Source organism: Pinus tabuliformis, chromosome 7 (assembly GCF_031772625.1).
Source record: "Pinus tabuliformis cultivar Carrire ecotype Pingquan chromosome 7, CPIR1, whole genome shotgun sequence".
In the NCBI taxonomy this organism is placed as follows: domain Eukaryota; kingdom Viridiplantae; phylum Streptophyta; class Pinopsida; order Pinales; family Pinaceae; genus Pinus; species Pinus tabuliformis.
The window spans coordinates 1,555,283,792-1,555,309,825 of record NC_142293.1 but is presented as its reverse complement, the minus strand read 5'-3'; the positions used below and the strand labels follow the sequence as shown (position 1 = coordinate 1,555,309,825).

Below are 26,034 nucleotides of genomic sequence, written 5' to 3'. Positions count from 1 at the left end.
ATCAATGCAACAAAATAAAATTCTTTAATTAACCATATAACCAATTATATATGCACAAAAAAAAACATAAACACATTATACAAAAACTTATGTCGGAGGGGCAACTCCTATATAAATCCGAGTCTGCCCAATATATCAATAATTTTGTAGTTTAATTGTACAAAAATATTTTACAGACGTGCAACCGACAACACTTCAGCCTACACAGTCCTTTAAATAAACCGTGCCCACTAATACCACCGTTTATGCTGTTCCTGCACACCCAAAACGAGTTACCCGAACTACCATGAACTTCGTGCTCCCTTTGTTCACTGCACGTGACTTTGCTGCACACCCTACCTAACTACCCGTATTGCTCTGCACATTCTGTTATTCAACACCCGGGTCATATACCCGCCAACTCACCGTTTGACACTTCTGCCCGAGTGTTATTGCACTTCGACCTGAGGTTTTTTCTTTCCCTCGGGTCCACCATAGTGGCCTTGGGTCACCATTTACCCGTGTCCTGACTGTGCACCAAACGCAATAGTTTTCACTCTTGTCAGCACTCGACTCGACCTTCCTATAGCGCACTGTAGCGGCGATCCGCCCAACCCACAACACTATGTAGTGCAACTCTACCTTCAACACGCCCTCGCTCAACCCTTAGTACATAAACCTCAACTCTGTCTGTGGCTAACTTCGGTCATGCCCATTGCGCACACCACCTGTAGCATGACCTTGTTTGCTCTGTGTTTCTTGTTTTCGTTGTGTTGTTATGCTTGCTTGATCATGCTTGGAGATGCCATCCCTTCATTTATATATATATGCCATTCGACCATGGAAATATTCCAACGGTCGCGTCCCTTCATTTTTCCATGGGTCGACCCTCCATATAAACTGGTCAACCAACCTGCCAAAATATTTTGGCACATCCCTTCACCATCGTGTTTCCCATCACTTCAACTCATGTGCCAGCACATGCCACCCAACTTTCTCATACGAGATGACCCACGATTCGGCTCGCAAATGGGCGCCTCGCTCGCCTTGGGTGTGCGCTTTCCCAGGGACCTGACTCGGGTTGCCTGATGCACCCTTGCCCAACGATGCTCGCTCGCCCACTGTGCATGTTATCCACAACTCGTCCGCTCATATATCGGTTGCGCGTCGGACTACTTGCCCATTGGTCGCCAGTCGCATGACTCGACTGTTGGTTTCTCTCCAAGGTCGCTCGTCGTAATGGGTGGGCGCCCGCCCAACACAACACACCCACTATGTTTGTGCCCATGGTCACATATAACCGAACGCCACCTCCAAGTCGCCTTTAATGAAATGGTCCAACTCGAGTCGCCTTTAACCGAACACGTTTGCCTGTCGCACATCTCGGGCATGCCCGCACGACATTAACCATGATCGTTGGTTTTTCAACTCTCTCAGGCTCTTTCCACTTGAGGCCCTAACACAGAGGAACCCAACAGTCTGCCTGACACGTAACTACTAGTAAACCTCTGGGGGTTTATGATTTGTCCTCATCTCCATAAACCAAGTCGCAAACAAAAAGATTCAAACCTCAATCTCGAGTTTCAACAATTTCACATATCTCAAATTACCAATAATATTTACAAAATAAATTTATTTTTAAATATTTAAAAATAATATAATTATCATTTTTTAATGTTATTAATCAAAACCACTTAGTTAAAACTCATATTAAAAACATATATGTTTTAAGTAATACTTGATGAACTTTTCACATAACATAAAATTTAGGAAAACACTATATAAACTTTTAACAATAAAAATTTTAAAAATTCAAAGTTTATATAAAATTTTTAAAAATTATCTTTTTAGAAAATTATAAAAACCTTTTATTTTAAATATATTAATTAATGCAAAATATTTATTTAATTTAATTATAAATTGTTTAGAATTTATATTAAATTTCCATAAGAAATAAATCTATTGTTATTAATTAGGTTAGGATTTGTTAATTTAAAATATTTAATTATTTTAGTTTCAAATTAAAAGTAATACACCCTATTTTATTCTCTTTATAGAAGTGGGTATTTCCCCATCGAGAGCCTAGCTATGACTAGGTTTCTGTTGTACAAGCACAAACTCAATAACATAGGAAACTATAGACTTCCTAAGCTAGCTTTAAATTTGAGCCAAAACCACCTAAGGCTCAAACGAGGTAGGTATAAAGACATGAGGGCCTCGTTAAACGATTGGGAGATTGACGAGAATGTTGCATTGAAAAATATTAATAACATTAAAAATATTGTTACTTCTAAGTTCAAAGAAAAAATGTGGTGTGAGAAAGATTTAGCACCTAAAAGAAAATTAAGATATTATAAGGAGGTCATCAACCCCACCATAGAAGATCAAAAGTATCTCTCTGTTTTAACTAGCTCAAAGAAGAAAATTAATATAGCCAATATTAGAACGAACTCTCATGAGCTCCATAGTGAAATGGGTCATTGGGCAGTTCCTAAAACACCATGGATGGAAAGGATCTACCATCTCTATGAGAATATGAACATCGAGGATGAAAATCACTTCCTCTTAGAGTGCCCAGTGAACAACCACATTAGATCTGAGTTTCATAATTTTTGTTGCAATAGTGACCTTCCTAGCCTTTTACGGTGTCAAAATTATAGTGAGCGTGGGAGGTTTCTCTCCAAGCTTTTTGAGCATAGGAGTAAAATCTTAAATCAAACTAAATAATTCGTTTTTTTAGATCCTGTAGACCAAAGTTTGGTCTCAGTGGACATTAACCATCATCATCATTATCATATTATAAATGACTTACATGATAAATTTACTATAAAATATTTGTTAATATAGTTAATATTTTTCCATAAAAAATATTTTTATTTGGTTTTAACATAATTATTCATTTTATATTTTTCCCTTCTCAAAATTAATAATTTAATAACCATTTGTTCACCTAATATTATTTGTTATTTGATAATAGACATGATATATATATATAAATAAATTTAAAAATACAAATTACTTAATATTTAAAATTCAGGAAAAAAAAAAAAAAATATGTGAGCGCATTACCTGTATTACTATAAAATAAAGAATTGAATATTCAGTAAAAATAAAAAAAAATAATACTAATTTAAAACAACCCACACTTTAAAAATGTCTGTCAATAAAACAACACATGCTACATAAACTTTTTTGTATTTACAGTAGGAATGCTACTTTTAAAAACAAAACTAAACATAACTGAAGTATCTATGGTTTTACTTCTTACTTCTACTCAGCACACAACTGACTGGCTTTGCTTTCCATGTTTGATTAATAAAATTATCTAACATGCTTGCAACAAGAGGTTGATGCAGTGACATATGGCACTTGAACTCATGCATTTCCCGCTAGAGTTTTTGTTACCACTGGTTCACATCAGACTGTGTAATTCCGTTTCAAGGGTTTTCAACGCCGGGCGTGGCACGCAGAAGACCATCGTTACTCCGCTCTTGTTCTTCGGGGGAGGCAGAAATGTAATTGGGCATATCAAAATTTTGAGCCAATTACCAGGGCAAGCAATGAGGGGCTCACCCCACCCAAAGTCCACGTGGTTAAATCCCAGCCACCTCCAGTCAGTGAGAAATGTATCTTCAAGACACATATGCACATGTGTGATCTCTGGGCATGACCGTTTCATTTCAAGGAACGCTATGCTCGATCTCAGGTACTCCTCATTTAAACCTAACTTTGCCTCCTTTATCATCTTTACAACATGCGAAAGGGATCCATTGACAACCTCTCCTGCTGTAATGTTGCGCGCACATGCCATGTACGCACCATTGCCGTAGTATCCCTCTGCAAGCGGGGGGTCAAATGCTCTCCTTATGTCGACCCCGAATAAAAACCTGACGGGGCTATTCAGCGGAATTTCCAGAACCCTTGTTCTCGCTCGCCAGGCCAACGCTGCCAAGACTTCGAACGTTGTACAATCCTCCTTCAGGTCTTTTGCGATGGGCTGTTTTAGCCTTTGTAAAGCATCAGAACTGAAGAAGAACGGGGTGAATACCAGGTCCTCGGCTTTCACATGGGCCAGCTGCTGCTGAAATGAACAATTAGGATTGACCATGAATCCACTTTCAAGAAGCTCATCATGCTGAAAAAGGACCGGTTGGGGCGGCTGCTGGGGTTTCAGAAGTTCCCTCTGCCACACTGGTTCAATGGAAAGCTTGGCCTCTCCTCTCGCAATCTCTGCAAGTCCCATGAGAAACTGGGCTGCCCCTCGTCCGTCACACAGATTATGGGTAAAACTCACACCCACAACAAAGCCACCCACAACAAAGCCACCGCAAGCAAAGCGAGTTACCTACCACACAGAAAAGGCAGCAGTTCAGTGGTTAAAACACACACATAACAAAGCCCCAACAAAGCCCCAGCAAACAAAGCGAGTTAGCTACAACACAGAAAAAGTAGCAGTTTAGTTAACCCATTAAAATTATAAGAATTATTATAGATCCATCTTAAATACAAATCTAATACAGAAATCTCATAATTTAATTAATTTATTAAAAATAACAAGAACCAATATATATTCATCTTAAATACAAATTTAATATAAACAAAAATCCAATCTCTTAATTATAAACAAGAATCCAATCTCTTAATTTATACAGTGATTTAATTTTTTAATTTTTAAATCTTTTCAATTTTTTATTTTGATAAACATAAATAAAATTTCAACTTTTAATAACATATTTACATTTTTACACATGATACTGGACATCCTTACACATCATACACATCACACTAAGCTCATCGGCCTCTCCACTTAACCATAACAAATAGAAAATTACCTGAAAAATAAGAGGTGGTACTTCCTCGGTTTCTGCAGTGATCGGCAATAACAAATAGAAAAGATTCAAAATTACCTGAAAAATAAGAGGTGGTACTTCTTCGATTTCTGCAGTGAGCGGAAACTGAAAGAGCAGTTGCTCTTTCAGATCCTCGAATCCCCCGAGCAGTGAAAGGTTGTTGTTAGTAACGGCTTCAACAAAGAGAGCGCCCTCTCCGGTGCAGTCTACCTGCAGTTTTCGGCCATCTGGGTTTCTCCTTATACGGCCTGCAAGTGGGTAATAATGAGACAACACTAGTGACAGTGCCTCGCGAATAACCTTAAAAGGATTTGCTGTGCCATAAATATTATGAGAGTCATTATTGTACACAAGCAATGTATCGAATCTACACCTCACGAGGAGATGATCATCTAGATTCGAAAGATAGAGTATGGTTCTTGGAGAAGGTCGGGAAGGTGGCACCATGACGGACCCTATCACATTTACAGGCAGCTCGACTTTGCTGCAGACTTTTTCCGTGTCGAGGCTCTCCATTGATACAGCCTTAAGCTACCATGTCCCTAAATGCTCTCTTCTGCGAGAACGAAAGATGATTACCCTGTTATATAGATAAGCGTAGCCAGTTTACAGGCGTTGAAGTAGATGGCATCTTATCACTGGGACCCGATTGAGTTTAGTAGGTGTGAACGGGGGGCGATGCTTTACAGCACGTTGACACTGGGTTAGGTTCGAGTCGGTGACAATCCGAACGATTTTGTACTTTATTGACAGATCATCCACTTATCCCTATTAAATTATGCAGTACTCTCTTATTTTTTCTAGAAAGACAACACACTTCCATTATGAATATATGAAGAAAAAACATTTTCATTAGAGATAAAGAAAGTATATTCGCAAATTTTGTCGTATACAATTAGAAGCTTAGAAACAGAAGATAAAGAAAGTATATTCGCAAATTTTGTCGTATACAATTAGAAGCTTAGAAACAAAAGATATCTTTCTAGACTTTCATGCTAGGCCATGTTTATACTAGCTACTTTGTATTCTATTCAACAAAAGATATCTTTATAGACTTTTATGCTAGGCCCATGTCTATACTAGCTACTTTGTATTTTATTCAACAAAAGATAATGGATCAAACAAGCAAAACTAAATGTGTGTTGAGCAAAATTGAGAAAAATAAACATATATATATTGCAAATAGAATTGAAACATTTTCTACCCCATAAAAACATGATATGCCCAGATCTCAACGATCCGCCATTGCCAAATGACTCGAAGTTGATTGAACCCAAACCGCACTACATCCCTCCTTAGACAATCTCTCATCGTCGCTATTTTTTTCACGACAGATATGTGAAATTGAAATCCTCTTAAAGGCCAACATCAACACCATGATCTTGTGTTGCCAATTGCAAAGAGAAAGCATCTCTAAATTGAATCTATCATTTGCCCATTCGACACAAACTTAGAGTCACCAAAAAATACTATCTCTGCCAGACCAAGCCATTTAACACAAAAAAGGATGCCCCATAAACCAAGAAGTTTTTCCCTGGTATTCAAGCCTTTACCACTATGCCAATAAAATCGAAAATAATGAACAAAATCCAAATGGATCACCATACCATTGCCACAAGAACCAAAAAAAAATTAACTCCATCGAAAAAACTCATTGGGAAGCCAGTTCATAGGTCCTTAGGAATTCAAATGGTTCTAGGGGCCTTGAGGGTCGCTGATATAAATTCCTTGTAGTATGCCATGATCCTTGTGTTGATCCTGAGAATATTCGACAGAATGGAATAAAAAATGAGAGCATTTCAAGTCCTTCGAATGCCCTAGAGGAAAAAGAAAAGGGGAGTGTTTTGTGAAGCTCCTTTTCCACAATCCACTGCTTGAGGCATATAGCTATGTTCGACCTTACCAGATCGACCTTGAAATCAAGCAGGTTTAATACACTAGTCTAGACAGATCTTGATAAAGTGCAATGTAGAAAAATGTGTGAAATGTCTACTCCACGAACCAAGCAAAGATCGCACCAGCCCGTACCTTGGAAGCCTTGCTAAGTAAGATTATCCCATCTTCAAATATTATTGTGAGCCACCAACCATATGAAGCATTTGAGTTTCTTGGGCACTTTACAACTCCACAACCTGTTTAGCCATATGAATTATGGATCCAATGCCACAACCTATTTAATGGTGGAATAAGCGTCAATGACTATGAACTAACATTTATGCATACCACCATTCCATTGTAATTTGTCCACAGATGGGGATAAAATTATCCCAATAAGCTTCAGATTTAAAATGTATTATGCCCATTCATGAGCTAAATGTTCTGACAAACTAAGAATTCGAGCATCTTTCCAACAAGAGGAATATAAAGATGTAGCATAAATGACAACAATGTCCTTAAGAAAATGAATATCCATATCATGTAAGAAAGTGCTAAGAGGAAAAGATATGGAGTGAGAGCCTTCAAAACCTGAGAAAATACCCAAGCCAATTTTTAGAATGGACCGAGAGCCAATATTCCAACATAAATTACCCAAGAACCAATGCTTAGTTAATAGAAGGCTTCTCCAAAATTGTGATATCCACGAACGAACTGGAGCGGCCACATGAATCCATCCTATTAGGTCCATATTATAAAGATATTTGGTTTTGATGACTTGACTCCACAAACCATCGCCACACACAACCTGCCAAAGATTTTTGAGCAGTAGTGCCAAGTTGAAAACTTCCTTATCTTTGAGAACCCAACCACCTTCATCCGCCGACTTTGTCAGCATCTCTAGCCTTACGAGATGTATTTTTATTTCAAGGCAAGAGCCATGATTCATATATAAATCATAAGATAATGAAATTGATCTTGTTGATGATGCCCTTGAGTAGTTTAAAAATGTGCATCCAATAAATGGAGATGCTCTACAAGACAAATTTGGATAGAATGAGTCTGCCTCTCAGATATAACCAACCATTTATGCGACCACGTAAATAGATGCTTCTCCAACTTTTGGATTAACCATGACCCCTCTTTGTTATTGTAACCATTCGGTTGCGGGAAGAACCCGAAGCATTTAAACCCCTCCTCCATGGAAATGGACTGAACATTGAACAAAGAAGTGATCTCCCTCACATTTTCCCCTTCAAAATAGATGGAGAACAACACTGACATGTCCTTATTCATTATCAAGCAAGTGACTTGTCCAAAATCAGAAAGAATCTCATAAATCTTTATCCATTCACATAGAACAGTCTTCCTAATAGCCAAAATGTCATCGACAAACATCATATGAGAAAGAGAGATGTCATTTGTAATCTTGCAACTAGTAATTCTTCCACGAATGTACACATCCAACATTCTTCTGCCAAGACCATCGATCACCAACAGGAACATAAGAGAGGAGAGGGTGTAGCCTTAATGAAGGCCCCTCGAAGTTGAGAAAATTTATGTAGGCCATCTCTTTATAATAATGGAAAAATTGGCAGATGTGATACATGAATTGATCCAGTCCACCATGATCGACCCAAGACCAAGCTTTGTTAGAATCATCCATAGAAATTCCCGATTGACATAGTTGAAAGCTTTGGAGAGGTCAATACTCATTAGGAAAGCATCTAAGCATCGAGATTTTATGGAGTGAATACTTTCTTGAGCTATGGCTATGGCATCGTGTATCCGTCGCCACTCAAAAAAGCTAAATTGTTTAGAAGAAATGAACTTGGATAGGACTTGTTTGATCTAGTTAGCAATAATTTTGGAAATTAATTTGTAGATCGTGTTGCGTAATGAAATTGAACGACTGCCTGAGAATGAAGCTGGCTTTGTGATCTTGGGAATGGTTAGAAATAGTGATTACTCTAGCATGAGGAGTTGGTTAAAGTTAGAGAGTGAATTAACTAAGTGATTGAGTGATTGAGTGTTTGAGTGTGGAGTCAAGTCGAGTTAAGTGCTAGATGACTTTTAGTGTGTGGTTGCATGTGATTGCATGTAAAGATATTTTAGGAAAGTATCTAGTTGGAAAAGGTCAAATACCCTTCATCGGGTTCATTGTAAGTATCATGTTTTATGTGATCAATAGAAGAGCAGAAACTCTTGTTTTATGTGTAAATTCTTTCTATTTTGTCTCCTCTACCTTTCCAACAAATTGGTATTATGACATAAATTGGTATTGGAGCTAAAGTCACAAAGCTAGAAGAGTGAGAAAACCTGTAGCCGCAACTTGCAGAGCAGTGTGAGGAAGTCAAAAGTATTTTTTCACCGCCGTCCATCCGTAATCTCGATTCGGCACACCATTTAGCAAATTTGTCATCATCAATGAGAAAGATGCATAAACCAGCGTTAACTTCGCAAAGTAATGAAAATTGGCATATTGTTTTTTTCAAAAGCGAGGTCAAAGGTTTAAGAGTCATGTTGGGTTGATTTTCAAAGTTATATTAAAATTTATTTTTCAATACATGGCAATGCTTTCTGTTCATTGGAAAAGAGTCTTGATTACTAAAGGGGCATGCAAAAGGGTAAATGGCTTTATAAATACAAAAGGAGTTTCGAAAAGGTGTTTAAAGGTTTCTTAAAAAAGTTTTTTTTTATAAAGGATTATGTTTTTTTTTGCGCGGACATAGTGGTGTTTTGAAAGGATTTTTGTTAGGTGCAAAGAATTAAGTGCATATGTTTTAAAGAGTTATTTATATAAATGATTGGAAATTTATTTGAAGGAGTTTTGAAAATTTTTATTAGAAAAATAATTTAGGGCTTTGTAAAGTCTATCTATCTACAAAATTATTTTGTTTTTGTCAAGCATGGCAACGTTTTTTGGTGAATATTGTGCTTTACCGAGGCGTACATTGAAAATCATATTTTTTTTTTTCGGGGACGATATGGAAGATATCCACATGCAATCAACAAAGCAGTTATAAGAAAATTAATGAAAACAGTCATGGGTCGCAATGTGTGACTAAAGAAGTCTAACAAAAGGAATTGAAAAGAAGAGGCAGAGATTGTTGCCATGGTTAGAGAGGTTTAGGCCATAGCTGAGGAACTAAGAAGTCTAGCAGAAGACAAAGAAGAAATCGATGGTGATTGGTGTAGCCTTGATTTGCTACCACCTCCTATGTTTACAGGTGGATATTTTGATCATTGGGTTATCAAGATGTTAACTTTTCTTCAAGCTAAAGAGTTAATTGAGTACGCGTATAATAACCCAGATGATGAAGTATGTGATGTTTTGGCATTGAATTTTATAAAACAAGCTTTGGATGAGAAGAATTTGTGTAAGGTAGAAAAGGCTACAACTTCCAAGGAAGCATGGAAGTTCCTGGAAGAAAAATTTGGCGCAAGGGGGAGTGACATAAAACAATAGGTTATGTCACAAGCAAAGAAGTCAGCCACAGATTTGAGAGTAGATGAGCAAGACTCTGAGAGGAAAACAAAGCTTGGAGAATCCCACTCAAAAGTGGATGATGGTTGTCAAATCTATAAAATTGAAACCTATTATGCAAACATGCATATGGATGAAGAAGATGCAACAAAGATTGCAGAGAGAGAAGGAGGAGCCTCTGTGTGTGAAACTTATCAAGAGCAAATAAATTCTCAAGGACTCCACTGTAACGTTGATGATGCAGATGATTGTGAATCCCACTGTTATGAGACACATGTGGATGATGATTGCAAAGTGAGATATGAATTGGTGAATCCAATCGTAGCTGATGGATTTGGTAAAGTCGAAATTGTCAATAAAATTGACAATGAGCACATGCATGCTGAGATATCTCACCATAGTGTGGATGATCATTATGTTGATGATATGTGTGGTTTAGTTTTTGAAACAGGGATCAATTGTGACAATATGATAAGAACAATGTTTGATGGTTAAATCTGCCACTATAGCAACAAGATATGAAGTAGTTGGAATTGCTCATGAAGCAGTATATCATCTAGAAGCAGTTGATGATCAAGAACAGGATAAAGTGATTGAATATTTTTTTATGAGAATATCCACTGACCACATAATAGTGGAAGATAGTTTCAGTAAATTTGAAAAGAAGGTAGAGAAGGAAGAGGTAGAGCAGGAAGCTCTCACTGAAGAGCATAATAAAGATGTTTTTAAGATTGTTTTTGAATATGCAGGTGTTCAGAATAGCATGGGAAAAAAAGTTGAAAGAAAGGTTGTTAATAAGTTTGATGAGGATTTGAAGCTCATTGAAGAATGGATTCATAAACCGATAGAACAATTTGAAGATGAAATGTTATGGCAGCAGTCCATGGCTGAACAAATATTTGAAGACGAAGGTGTAGAAAACATGATCCAATTGTTTTTCAGAACACGTTCAAAACAAGTCAAAGAAAAATTGTGGCAACAACAAGTGAATAAATCCCACAGCAAGAAAAGTCAACAGAGAATGAAGCAATTTTGAGGATTTAAAATTTGGAAGAAGAGAAAAATAAAATGCAAAATTGTGAAAGTCTTGAGTCATTGTAAGCCTAGTTGAGACATAGACCAGCAGGCATGTTTGAGTGATAATTGAGTCAATTTATATTGTAAGCCTAGCAAGCATAGTTGAGTCATGTTTGAGTTATGTTGAGTCATACTGTCATAATTAAGGGGCAGTGTTCGAAATAGTAATTACTCTTGCATGAGGAGTTGACAAAACTTAAAGAGTGAGTTAGCTAAGTGATCGAGTGATTGAGTGTCAGAGTGTTGAGTCAAGGCAACTTAAGTGATAGACAACTTTTAATGTGTGGTTGCATGTGATTGCATGTCAAGATATTTTAGGCAAGTATCTAGTTGGAAAAGGTTAAATACCCTTCACCGGGTTCATTGTAAGTATCATGTTTTTTGTGATCAATAGAAGCGTAACAACTCGTGTTTTATGTGTGAATTTTATGTTTTGTCTCTTGTGTCTTTCCAATAGGAATAAGAGTGATAAATGTACCATTTACCACACCCGAAACCTGACCAAGCCTATGAGACTCCTCAACCATCTCTGTAAGGTCATCAATCATGATATCTCGAAAAATGTAGAAACAACTCCACAGTCCAATTATCCGGGCTTGCGTTTTTTCCTCTGGATAATTCTTTAAGGACATCAAGGACCTACTCCTTAGAAACTGGGTACTCCAAGAATATTCTAGCCTCCTCGTTGACCATCTAAGGGAAATGATCTACGAATTCCATTTTTTTGTTGAAGGGAGTATCAACTCTTTCATTTAGATGTTGTCAAAATAATGAAAGGCCTCGCGTTCGATATCTACCTGGCGAACTAATGTATCTCTAGCTTCATTCCTAATATTCCAAATAGAATTTGTTTTTCATCAAAGGGACACCTTCCTATGAAAATATCTACTATTTTAATCCTCTTCTTCTACCCACATCAATCGTCTCTTCTGTTAACATTCTTCTGGATGCCAAAACAAAATCTATCTTTTACAAGATTCTAGATCTAATAGTTGCTTTTTAGACGTTTCAGAGAAGTAATCTTAAACCTTAGGGTCCTCAAGGATTTTAATTATTTCTTCAATCTAGATTAATTCTCTGATCTTCGATTTCTTCCTATTCCTAGCCCATATTTGCACCACACCTTTGGGTGATTTCAACTTGTTGCAAATTGCATCCATGGATGAGACCCTAGAGTCTGATTTGTGAAGTAGCCTGAAGTCATAGAATATAATGATGAAGTCTTGTTCCTTCAGCTAGAAGTGATTGAACTTCAAAGATGCTTCCTTCCCCAAAAGAATACTAGACCAATTCATAAATATTGGAAAGTGGCTTAATATAAGAGATGGGAGGATCCACGAAATCAACTCTGAGAGGTGACTTGAAAAACCTTCCTTCACAAAGAATTGATCGAGCCTTTTTGATATACCATGTGAGCCCCAATGACCATTTTTCCATGTTGGACCAATTAGATCAGGCTTGATTTCTATGAATGATTTATGGAAGAAGAAATCCTTAATGTGAGATCTCATGGAGTCTGGTCTGTTGTGCACACCCCATACCTCAAATGGCTCTGGGGAGAGGTTAAAGTCATCAAGAAAAATCACTGAATCAAGGTCCAGAATACCAATTTTATCTACCCGATCTAACTAATCCTTCCTATTCAGATATGGGGAATATACATCGATAATTTGCATTCGATTGGAAGATCCTCTGTGAGAACTTCGTAGAAGTAATTCTGTAGCAAAATTATATGCTTTAAAATTATATGAGTGAAGATTCTACATCACAACCATAATTCCAGGTAGTCTAGAGGTACTATTCAGACAAATAAGCCACTGAGGGCATATCTGTAATATAAAATCCCAAGAATTTTCCTTACTGATTATTGTTTCTTGTAAGAGGATGATATCCAGGTTATGGATCTCAATAATGCATTTCAGGGGTCTTCTTTTGTGGGCTGATCCCAAGCCTCAAATATTGAAATACATGATGGTAATTTTGGAGTGGCATGTATATGTGACTCCACTCTAAGGACCCAAGACTTTGGAAGCGCAACAGTAAGGTGTCCAACCTTGAAATAAGCTGGCTCATTGAAAGGAGGCTCATAACCCTCTATGGACTCTTTAAAGCAATCAAAAATATTTAAAGGAGCTATTGTACAATTAAAAACTCCTTATATTTAGCCCCTCTTTTTTATGAGTGGTAACATGTTTTTGAGACACCAGGCTCATATAGGCATCATCAAGAATGAACAAGGATTGTTTGATGGACAGTGGTTCCAAGCCACTCGTTGAATTATGGGACAACTCCTCCAGTTCCACATCTTCTATAAATGGAGAGAAGGCCTGACTCAACGTGGCGTTGAATTTTATGGGGGAATTGAAATATTTCTCCAACCACAAGGAAGCCTCCACATCCCAGACTAAAACCATATATCTTAGAACACCCATACCCTAGAAAAAATGTTTACAAGGGGGGACCTCTTATTAGAGGAAAGAGAAATAGATACGGGAGTATGTGAGACTCAGGTGGGCGATTTAATAATAGGGTTGGAGTGGAGTAGAGTGGAAATGAAAAGATCACCGATGGCTTGATTTAGATCAGAGGGAGGATTCTTGTTATAGTCCATTTTTTCACATCCGATCAGTGAGCCTTCTAATGGGATCAATCAACATCTTGTTCCCGCTTGTTATCATCTTGCACAAATCCCTATGCATGTACCTCTCATTTTTGAGAGTTCCAACCCTAAACTGCTTCATCTAAGCTAGATTGAGGGCCAACACTTCTTGTAGGCCTACTGGGGTGCATTCACCAGCAAGTTTCTCCACTGTAGCCTACGTTTGTCAACAACGGGTTTCTCCCCTTTGCACCTGCATTGGTTCTAGAAATCTGGGAGAATGATTGGGATTCCAGAAGCTTTCCCTTCTAAGAGTTTCCAGAAGTTGTTACAAATACTTACCTTGGATGAAAAATTGGATCTTATCCTTCCCTACATTGAAGCTTTCAACAATTATACTTTGACCTTATCCCTCTATCAAAGGTAGATCTCTTACCCTAGATTAGTAATTGGATAAGAACTCCCAACTTACCATATTTATCTATATATTCCTATCCTTCTATGTGGTTGGTGGTTAGCTTTTGGAGAGTGTTTTTGCCCTTATGCTGGTGTAGTGAGTGGTTATTATCTCATGCATTTAGGGTGATTGGAGGTGCATATTGTGACAAGGGAAGGCCAAGTCAACAACTTGTAGGAGCTCTTCTACATGATCAACTACTACTTATGGTTGTAATCTCCTTCCATTTATATTAATGAAAAGAATTCATTGTTTGCCTATATGTGATGCTGTTATTTCACTTAATTCAATACCATGTTGATATATTGAATGAAGTACTTGGATGATATTGCATAGATCTTGTAGTTTCTTGGCTTATGTATGTTATTTGACTGTGTAGGTTCTAATTTTTGCATTCAGACCTGGAAATGGAATTTCCAAGATAAAGAAGGAGAAAAGTGTGTGAATGATTCTAGGTAGGCCTCACTCCATCATCTATTTACTTTAAGGAAAAGAATTGTGTTCTTTGTCTCTCTATTGTCCTAGGTTAGCCATCAACCTGGGGGATATACTTTTGTCTACAATCATAAATCCCGTATAAAAAATTGGTGACCATATTGGGGAATGGAGAATTCACTTGGTGGTATCCTTTTTCCATTGTGTTTGATTACCTCGTTGACAGACCTTTGTTGTATCATCCAACCAAGAACAAACCTCGGAAGTGATTTCAATGAACCTTTTTTGCAATTTTTGTGCTGAAATCCTCTTTCCTAGGCCCAATGCACCCCCTTGTGTCTTTGACAGGGAGTTTCACCTTACCCTATCCCACTCTGCACTAGTGTTACAACACATTGGTGCCTCTTCTACACAAGCGTTGGCCCCTATTTTTGCATGAATTTTTCCTTTGTTCTTGAGCCTATATTTGGTTAGCCTACTTCCAGCTGAACTTCCCCAAGTCTTTAGTGTCTTGTGGTTTCTCTAAAGCCTCCACTTTGGTTTGCATTTATGTTATTTTCCTTTGGTAAGAATTGGTTTTCATTTTTCTTTGTTCTTATTTCCTGGTCGCTTGCAAAATGATTGTGTTTGATTGATGATCACTTAGATGAATTGTTGTTTTACTCCTCATTCATAGTTGAATCAGTAATTGAACATTTGTATCTTAGTTTTCTCCATTTTGAAAATTAAGTGTGGTGAGAAAAAAAAATTCATCGACATTTAGGGTTTTTTCATGTGCATTATCATATGAACAGTTGCATTGGAAAGGAAATTACATCTCACATCTTGTTTGCTGCATATTGTGTGCTGCATCTTGATTTTTTCTTCCCTTAGTTAGCTAGTTTTTCATTGAAAGAGAAAGGATTTCTATTTCCTCATGCTAGATTTTCCTTTTAGGATATTCAAGTGACATTCATGGTGAACCCTGAAACTGAAACATAATCAAAGATAAACAGTAAAATTTGTTGAATCAACCTAAGGAGAAATTGTAACATTAACGCAAACATTTAGGGGTCTAAGCTAGAGACATGTTTCAACATCGTTAAACATAGGATATGTTGTTGTTTTCTAGTGTTGCATCTCGGGAATGAAATCCCGTTCCATGTATGTGAGTGTATATGACCATTCTCCTTGTACCTTCGAGTATATTGGTGGCACTCCACACATGTAAAGTATATGGGAATGCTCTCATCAAATGGTTATGCATTAGACAAAACTACTAAGGACTGCACACCCATGTACTGTCATGTATATTTTGGGAGTCCCCAATAGGTTTCTATCTATCCATAGGTAACTGAGTCTGTCGCCTTGTATACTATGATACACCAAAAACAACATTCAGGGAGATTGGCTATCGTACATTAAGTCCTTGGTTCACAAAGGTGTATATTATAGTTCACGATTGCTTGGTAATCGTTTATGCCTAGACTACCCTACTTTTGGTTTATTTATTTTTGTGTTAATGAAATTTATTGCCCAACGTGGAAGAATAAAATCCCCCAACCCGCCGTTCACGTATAATGCAAAATAAGAATCCTCTTCCTCTAGAGGATACTCTAACAATCATCCTAAACATAGGAAAATGAAAACTACCGAATCAAGAACATCGGGAACTACTTCTAGCCCTCCTTCCAATTTTGATTAGCCAGAATCATCTGTCCCTTTGAGTTTCAAACCCGAGATCACATATGTTCCTGTTGGTGACACTCACACAATTGAAACATAATTCCCTAAAACTTTGTTACCAAAGTTCATTGAATCTCATCTTCTTGAGTCAAAAACTTTGTTTCTTGAGGTTATTGAACTTGAGGAGCCTCAACCATCTTTACCTGAATCTTTGGGACCTTCCTCCTCTCTTCCTTTGTCTCAGACAAAACCTATATATCTTGTGCCTGCCGGTGAGTCTCTTCCATACAAACTTATAGGTATTGAAGAGATCCCTCAAGAAGAGCCTCATCCTTCTACTCCTGTTCATTCGAAAGGACTTTATTTTATCAAATTGATCCTCTTCCATCTCCTTAACCTTAGACACAATCTCCTTTACCTGATTCTTTGGGTTTACCCACATATTTCTCACATAAATCTTCATTGGGATTATTAACCATGTCTGGAACAGATTAAAACTCCTAGCCTATGTCCACCAATATAGTTGAGACATCAAGCATTGCATCCTCATCTATGTTTGTAACATCACCAGAATCTCATTTATATGGTGGGTTGTTCACCACGCCTGGCTATCAGTCGTTATCTGGTACCTTTTCTGGTGTGGCTTCTAGTCCTTGGACCTCTCCCATGACATCCAATTTAGGAATAATTTCTGGTACTTCTCTTATGAATGCCACACAGTTTGCTCCTCTTCCTCCATCTACACCTACAATAGAGCAGCAGGTTGGCCCTTATATCAGTGGGAAAAGCTACCCTCAACAACCCAACCCTCTTTATGTTGGGTACCCTCCATCTGGATCACAGTTGCCTCCATCATCCCCTCCTCCCATGGCAGGGGGAAACCTGTTGTTGGTATACCTCAATATGGTAATTCGCCTAGTTATAGTCCTCCTTATCCTAGAATGGATTCTAGTGTTTGGAAACCTACTTTACCCATACAACCTGGTTCATATTGGGATCGATTGTTAAATTCTCAAACTGTACCATCTGCATTACAAGTTTCTACCTATCAATCAACACCTCAACAAGCTAAAATGCATGTGAGCCAACCTTTACAACCCATTCCAATGGTGTCTGGTTCTCCCCAAATCCCGATTTGTTAACATGTACAAGTTACCTCACCTTCTCAATTGATTGCACAAGGTACTCGTCAAGTTTCTGTAGGACAAATTATTCAAAATTTGGCACAGTCTCAATCGAACCTGTACCAGGGGGAAATACAAACCCCAATCGGGCAACAATATGGATCACATCAAGTGCCCTTTCAAGGCCACCAGATCCAAACCCAACCATTCTAGCAGCTTTATCACCATCCTGGGGTTGGGCAACAAACCCAATTGTATGCTGGTTATCATAACCCTCCATATTTTGGTAATTGCGTTCCTTATTATCAGAACCCTCATTATCGAGGAATGCAGGCGCCTGTTGCCCAGGCTATCCCTTCATATCCAGGTCATCTTCCTGCGAACTTTAATCAGAAGTTTCCTTTTGCGACTACTCTTGAAATTCTAGATTTAACTCGTTACTAACAACCCCATTACTCATTTTCCATGGTGGTTGATTATTCCCATTAATTTGTCTTCTGATATCCAAACATTCAATGGGAATCCAGGAGAAGACCTATTGATGCATGTTGTGATGTATCATCTATGGTGTTCATCCAATTGACTTAATGATGATTCCATTCAACTCTGTATTTTACAGCAAACACTTACGGGTACCACAACTAAATGGTATATTGAATTACCTAGAGTATCGTTTCACAACTTCAGCACTTTAGCCACTACCTTCCTCACACATTTCCAGTTTCAAATACGAAATTGGAACAGAACTATTGACTAACTTGAAACAATCAGAATCTACTCACATTTTAGACCATATTCATGAGTGGAGATGTCATCACCAGTTGGTCAAGACTTATGTTCCCGATCAGTTGTTAGCGGAATGGTTTGTCAAATATCTGTTAGCTCCCAAAATAGAAGATATTGCCAAAGATGGAGTTGTGACCGAAGAGAAAGTTATTGCTCCTACTCAGTATTTAGATCTGGTTTATATCCAATCAGGCACACTCTATGATAAGATACCAAATGCTTTGAGACCTTTTAATATTGTTCCTCTGCCACCTGCTAAAGAATATCATGTTACTAATGGAATTATAGGTTCTTCTAGTTCGCAGTCAGTGAGAAAACCATCTGGTATTTCTCTTGCTTCTCCTACACAAAACTCTCCATCTCATCCTCCTACGGCTCTTCTTCTGATATAAATGTCATCTCATCTGATAAAGTCAAGTCTCAATAAAAACCTGGAAGCAAGAAGAAAGGTAAAGGTAAGAAAAAGAAAGACACCTCACCGCAGTACAAACAAACAAATTCATCTTCTGATGAGAAACGAAAGCCTCGATACCCATGTTTGATTTGTAACGAGGATCACTTTACACGTGATTTTCCACACCACGTTGAAATGAATCAGTTTCTTAAATCATCCACTTCTCCTGCTGTGCTGACCAACCCATTTCCCAATTGGGAGACTCATATGTTTGCCCGAGATTCCTCTTCCTCTAACACAGTTTTGATGCTTTCCTCCTCAAAGCTAAAATCCAATGTCATGGTGGCCACTCAGAATAAGGAGTATGGTAATGCGAATCCATCGAACAATCAGGCTACTAATCAACCTACCAGTTCGACACCACTTTCATCTTATCCTATTCTAGCTCCAGTTCCTACATAATTGACTATCAAGCCTTCGAAGGGTGTTATCCATAAGTCTGCTTTCAACCCTTGTTCAAGAGCTACTCAAAATTATAACACAGTTGAAGACTTCGCTCGGTCCCCTTCGGCTATGTCGACTCTTGAGGTGTTGCAAAACCACCTCGCACAAAAAAAGGCCTTATTTTCATCTATCAGATATGTTGATCCATGGATTCTAGCCTAGTGGTTTTATCTCATGAAAAATATACCCCTCAACTCTGGCTCAGTTAGCTTTTATGATCTAGGCCATAGTCCATGGTAAGAAAATTCATCATTCTATTGTGGACGAGGAAGCCTCTACTTGCATCATGTCCTTCTCTTGGTGGAAGGCCATTGGTTCACCCCAACTGAGTCAATCAGCCACCATATTAAAAACCTTTGATGGAAGGACATACAAACCTTGTGGGATTCTAAATTCCCTCTAAGTGAAATTGGGGGCAAATCCATCTCTATTGAGGTAGAAGTTATTGATGGACCTTTGGACTAAAATCTTCTACTGGGACACATGGGTTTGTGCTATGGCTACCATCGTTTTGACTTACTTCCAAATAATCGCCTTTCCACATAAAGGCAGAATCATGGTCATAGATAAACTCACCTTTTTTGCCTCTAATTCCAATGTTACGAGAAGTGTCCCTCTTGTAGGGGAAGCCCTAAATTCTTATCACCTTTTTGGAGTTGGTTTATAGAAGGATTCATCGCTTATGGGAAATTTTTCGCTCCCTCCCCCTCCCATTCTCAACTCCTCCACTTTGGTTGTTTATATCAACATGATATCATCATCTACGATCCTGGCTGATTCATGGATTGTCCTTGATGAAAATGGCATCAAAATTTTTGGTGACCGCATTCCACTTAGCCCCATTGAGAAATATTAGAAAGTGATCTTCTCGACATGTAAGACCGATACTTTTTCTTCGATTAATTGGGTATTTGAATCACTAGATTATGGCACACACTCTGGTCATTTCCCGAATACATTCTCTATCGACGAAAGCATCATGGAGATCATGATGCCAAATGATGCACTGTGGAATGAACATCATCATCGTTCCTCCTTCCTATATACAATTGAAAATCATTTCTGTGGTTTGTACCTATGTAATCTTATCGAACCCTTTACAAATTATGTTTCCATTCCTAATATCAACTCAGAAAAGAACATTTCGAATATCAAAGAAACCATTCCTATTGATATTTCGATTAAACTAGGAATAGTTGAAAATTTATACATCAAAACATCTTGCACTTCATCTGAAGTCAAGATTAATCGAGCCCCTTTTTGTGAGTTTATAGATGTCTTTGCCTAGACATATGAGGAAATGGTAGGTATCGACCAGAATATATTAGTGCACAAAATCAAGACGTACCCTGATGCCCAACCTGTCCGGCAGTGCCTCCATTTGGTCCATCCCAAGAAGGCTGCTGGGATAAAATATGAAATCGAAAAGCTTCTTTGGGATGGTTTCATATACCCCGTTCCTTTAACTAATTGGGTATGGAACATTATCCTTGTCATGAAGAAACAAAGCACGATCTGAGTATGTGTTGATTATCAGGACGTAAATCGAGCTTGTCTAAAGGACAATTACTCGACCCCGTTTATTGACAAGATTGTTGATGACTGCATTGGTTGCGATATTTATTCATTCATGGATGGATTCTTGTGTTATAATCAAATCAAAATTCTCCTGGAAAACCAACCTAAAACCAAATTTATTTTCCCCTGGGTACTTTTCTTATAAAAAGCTCCCTTTCGGGTTAAAGAATGCAGGGGCCACATTTTAACATGCGATGGACTACGCTTTCCATGAAATCAAGCACATCAAGCAACCCTATTTGGATGATCTCCCTGCTCACTCTAAGTGTCGGGCTGATCAACCCATGCATTTACGAGCCATCTTCCTCCATAATACGGTATGTGCACTAAGCTGCAGACCCAGGCCTCTGCGCACACAGCTACGGAGCCTTTCCCGTCCTCCAAAATACAGACCACAAAGGTATCACACAAACCTAGATCTGTCCCAATACATCTTTTGATGCTTTCCTTATTTATTATTTATCCCTATATATACTATTACATGAGGGATTCACATCGTTAAATTACCATAGACCCGATACCATGGCTTCTAAAATACGAGGGGCTATGGCCCAAAACCCACAACTTTACAATATTTTAATGCTTTTACAAAAAGGAATGGGCTTTGTCGCAAAGCCCTAATGCTACATGGTGAGTTTTTTGTGCGGTCTTCATCATGCTCTGCTGCTCTGCTGTGCGGTTCACTTCGTACTCTGCAACATCCTTTCTACTATGTGCTTCCACAAAACTTGGATTTCTTACCAAAATCTACCCAAAATCTAGCCAAGTTGGGCTGTGCTCAACACATACACATGTAAAGATAAACAATTTTTTTTTTATAGTTATGTACTTTTAATTAATCCATGTGCGGTCTTAATAAGAGGCATGTCTCAAAACTTTGTATGTGTTCTAATTATGCACACCAGAAGGTGCTTGAAGCATAAATAGTAAAATATTTGTTATTTGGATATTAGGGTTTAGTAATACTAGTGTTTGTAGCAAAGGATTGTAACTCATGCGAAGGACAAACAAATAAATAGTGGTCCACACAATTCAAGGAATTCCAATAGTAGGATAATCCATTGACAGAAGCAACCAGGCCACAAAGACATAATTTGCAAGGGTTTGTGGGTAATTGATATCATGATTAATATAATAGCTTCTAGCTAGTTATGTTGTATTTAAGATGATATTTCTTTGTAATATTTTATGACAAAGGGATGTACTCCCTTACAACCATTGAGTTAGGGGTGAACACCCTAACAAGACGTTTAATAAAATAAAATGTTTTCTAGTTTTTCCCTATAGAGTTTCTAGGGTTTATTGGTGTCCATTGATGTGTTTGTCTATTGTGCCATTCTAATGTCATTGCTTCCTTACATGACGTTAAAACTTACATCATCAAACATTTGATTAACTAGCCTAATTAAATGAATGGTGATAATGATGTAAGATTACAACAAGGAGATTTATGTTAATATATTGTAATAATGGTTGTTATGGTTATGTAACTTATTATTCCATTCCTAAAGTTACTCTATGTAATGATGAATATTTTATCTAATGGTTAGTTAAGGGTATGGAATAAGTGATTTAGAATTTGCATGCTAGTAAATTATGAGAAAATTGTCTAATCCTATGTATTTTTACAAAAGGTTTATCGGTGTATGTTACAACCGTTGTCCAAAACTAAGCTAAAAGAGCAAGACATGAAAACCATAGAGAGTTTGCGGCATGCAACCCAAATAGAGGGGAAACCAATGGATAAATTCAAACCATAGAAAATTTCAATCATTATGTGATAATGAGTTAAGAGAATGAATCATTACAATGATATAGAGTTTGTTTCATGCTAAGGGAAACCAATAGCCAAATTCAGACCATAACTACCATTGTCCAAAATTGAGCTAAAAGATATAGATATGAGAACCATAGAGTTTGTGGCATGCAATCCCAATAGAGGGGAAACAAGTGGCCAAATTCAAATCATACCAAAGTTCAATCGTTGTCCAACAATGACTTGAGAGAATGAAGCATGATAACAGTAAAGACTTTGTGACATGTTAGGGGAAACCAATAGCCAAATTTAAATCATAAGTCAACATATGAGACAATCTTGAAATGAACTTGGAATTGAAATAAACTTATATATATAGCGGAGAGAGCCAATGTCCCTATTTAACTCACGTGCATATAGAACTAAATAACCAGAAAGAGATTACGACTAAAAACTTAGCATTAGGAGAACAAATAAGAATTTAGATTGATTGGTTAACAACCTCTCTATTACTTTACTTTTTTTACAATAATATATTTGTAAAATTAAAGAATAAATTTTTGAATTATTATATTTTGTTTATAATTTTTAAAATAAAAATTAAACATATATATATTTTTAAAATTCAAAATTCCAATAAATTTATGAGTATAATTAATATTTTAATGAGTATAGTGACATAAGATATACACTCTTAAAAAATACTATTTAAATCATAACTACATGGTTGGGTGGATCCACTAGGTTGCCTTTAATAAAACATGGATTGTTAGAGAAGTTTTGTATTTAAATCCATAGTGGTTTTTATAGACATTAATCATCATTTTATTAATATTAACTCTATATAACAATTATATTGAATTAACATTAATTTTGTAATTTTTAAATAAAATAATTTTGTATCTTTATAGAAAGGTTGCCCCTCTCCCTACCCTATTTGGCATTTACATCGATAAGCTTGAAGGCTATTTAGAGGAAGTAGGATGTGATGGCATGATCTTAGCTAGGATAGTCATCATCCTTCTTCTCTATGCTGACGATATTGTTCTTTTGGCAAGGTGCCCATATGATCTTGATAAGCACCTTAGGCTTCTTAAGGATTTCTACTCTTCATGGGTACGATTGTTAACACTGACAAAGAAAAGTTATGCGTCGGCGGCATCGGCGGCGTCGTCGTCGGCGGCGTCGGCGTCGTCGTCGCCGGCGTTGGCGGCGTCGGCGGCAGCATCGTCGTCGTCGTTGTCGGCGGCGGCGTCGTCGTCATCGTCGGCGTGCGGTGGCGGCGTCGTCGTCGGCGTCGTCGTCGACGGCGGCTGCAGCGGTGGCGTCGTCGTCGGCGGCGGCGGCGTCGTCGCCGTCGCGGGGCGTCGGTGTCGGCGTCGTCGTCGGCGGCGTCGGCGTCGGCGTCGGCGTCGTCGTCGTCGTCGGCGTCGTCGTCGTCGTCATCGGCGGCGGCGGCGGCAACGGCGCCAACCATTTATATACTTATATTTTTATATTTAGTTTATAAAGTTATATTAAAAATCGAACATATTATTACTTTTTAAAATATTTTAAATTAAAATTAAAATATTATATTATATTTAATATAATTAAAAAATATCAATAGAAATTTACCGAAACTTTAAATTTGATAAGTATTAGAGATTAATTTAAAAACATTATCTTTTAACTAAAAAATCCTTTCAAAATATTTTAAAATAATATTTTCTATAAATATATAAAAATATTTATATGAAAAATAAATTTAAATCATATTTTGAATTTTAAATTCACAAAATTATATTAAAAAATTTAATTTATATTGTGTAAAATTTTATTATATTATTAAAATATTTTTAAATTAATATAACTATATAAATTAAATGGTTAGATATTAATAAAACTTATCTAATAACATTTTAAATTTTTCCTAGATAAAAAAAAACAAAAAAATATATTAAATATAAGTTTATTTTAAATTATTATTATTATATTATTAGGTTTGTGTAATAAAAATTTCTAAATTTTAATTTAATTATCATTAATTATAAATTATTAGTAAGATTTAATTTTTACATGACATAAATCTCAACTTTTAATTTATGAATATTATTTAGATATTCTATAATATTTTGTGGAAATAAATTTATATCATCCACTTAATAATTATTAATAACTAAATTAAAATTCTAAAAATATATTTTAAATTCAATATAAATAAAATTATTAGTTATATATATATATATATATATATTATATATATATATATTATATATATATTATATATATAATATTGTACTTCTTTATCATCTTAACGGTATGTGAAAGGGATCCATTGACGACCTCTGGGCTGTATTACTGCGTGCACATGCGAGGTACTAATCATTGCCCTAGTATCCCTTTGCAAGATGGGGGTCGAATGCCCTCCTCGTGTCCTCCCCAAAGAGAAGCCTGACGGTGTGGTAAAGATGAATCCCCAGAGCCCTTGCTCTCGCTCGCTAGGCTCCTAACACTGCTAACACTTCGACAATGGTACAATGCTCCTTCACCTCACTTTGACCATGGTACAATGCTCCTTCACCTCTTCTGCGATAGGCCGCTTTATTCCTTCATATCAAGGATTTCCATTGAGAGAAATGGGTGTATACTGTTTCAATACATTAATGGAATTATAGTTCCAGAAATATTAGTTACCTTGAAATTCTAAGGCTTTTAATGAGAATTTTGTTATTAAATAAATTAGATTAGCTATATGAATATATCTGTTTTAGAAATATATTAGAAATTTTCAATTTCAGATTTCTAGAATATACCAATGGCTATTCATGAAATCTATATCTTGAATAGTTGGATTATCATGGTAGGTGTTTGATTAGATATCCTACGATAAGCAAAGGTTATCTCTGGTGGTTGGGACAGTTCATTAATAACATACACATATATGTCTGTTGAGGCAACCATGATATAATGATAATGAAATATATATGAGCTTCTTCCAAAAAGATCGCACCCTTTTTCTTTTGATATCCTGCGATACCCTGGATGGTGGGATTATCATGGTAGGTATTTGACTAAATATCCTGCAGTTGCTATTATGGTATAGGTGGTAGGGTGTAGATTGTTAGTTCAAAGCATACATAACACACAACATATTTATATTCAGAGACTTAGATGGCAATAGCAGAATAATTTACAGAGACAGACAAATGGAGAAACAACAAGATTACTCAATCAGAAACAGCGGAATAGATAAAACAATCACTGGAGAACAGAAATCACTTTGCATTACATAATAGGCTTGGGCCTTGGCTTGCTTTCCTTGGCCAGAGAAATTACAAATTTATAGAGGCAGAAGAAGGATCTAGAATCTTGTATGTGATTCAGATGGAGATCTGGAATGATCTAGAAACTAATGGCAGTGTAGAAAGATCTAGAATCCTGGAGATCTAGAAAGATTTGATCTAGAAGGATCTAGAATCCTGCGTG

At 37.0% G+C, this 26,034-nt stretch overlaps 1 protein-coding gene across 1 annotated transcript; it reads right to left on the bottom strand.

Moving 5' to 3' along the window:
• Window positions 1–3,143: 3,143 nt before the first annotated feature.
• On the bottom strand, window positions 3,144–5,401 carry LOC149253878 (taxadien-5-alpha-ol O-acetyltransferase-like). The gene is made up of 2 exons (XM_089456954.1): window positions 4,887–5,401; window positions 3,144–4,324 (listed from the first exon to the last, which is right to left on the bottom strand). The coding sequence occupies exons 1-2, from the start codon at window positions 5,343–5,345 to the stop codon at window positions 3,392–3,394; spliced, it is 1,392 nt and encodes a 463-aa protein (XP_089313080.1). The 5' UTR covers window positions 5,346–5,401; the 3' UTR covers window positions 3,144–3,391.
• Between the last annotated feature and the right edge of the window lie 20,633 nt (window positions 5,402–26,034).

Bases quoted from the DNA above. Each gene is read 5' to 3' on its own strand.
- LOC149253878 (XM_089456954.1), bottom strand. From the start codon at position 5,345: ATGGAGAGCCTCGACACGGAAAAAGTCTGCAGCAAAGTCGAGCTGCCT. The intron at 4,325-4,886 runs GTAATTTTGAAT...TCTGTGTGGTAG, and splicing joins TACCACCTCTTATTTTTCAG to GTAACTCGCTTTGCTTGCGG.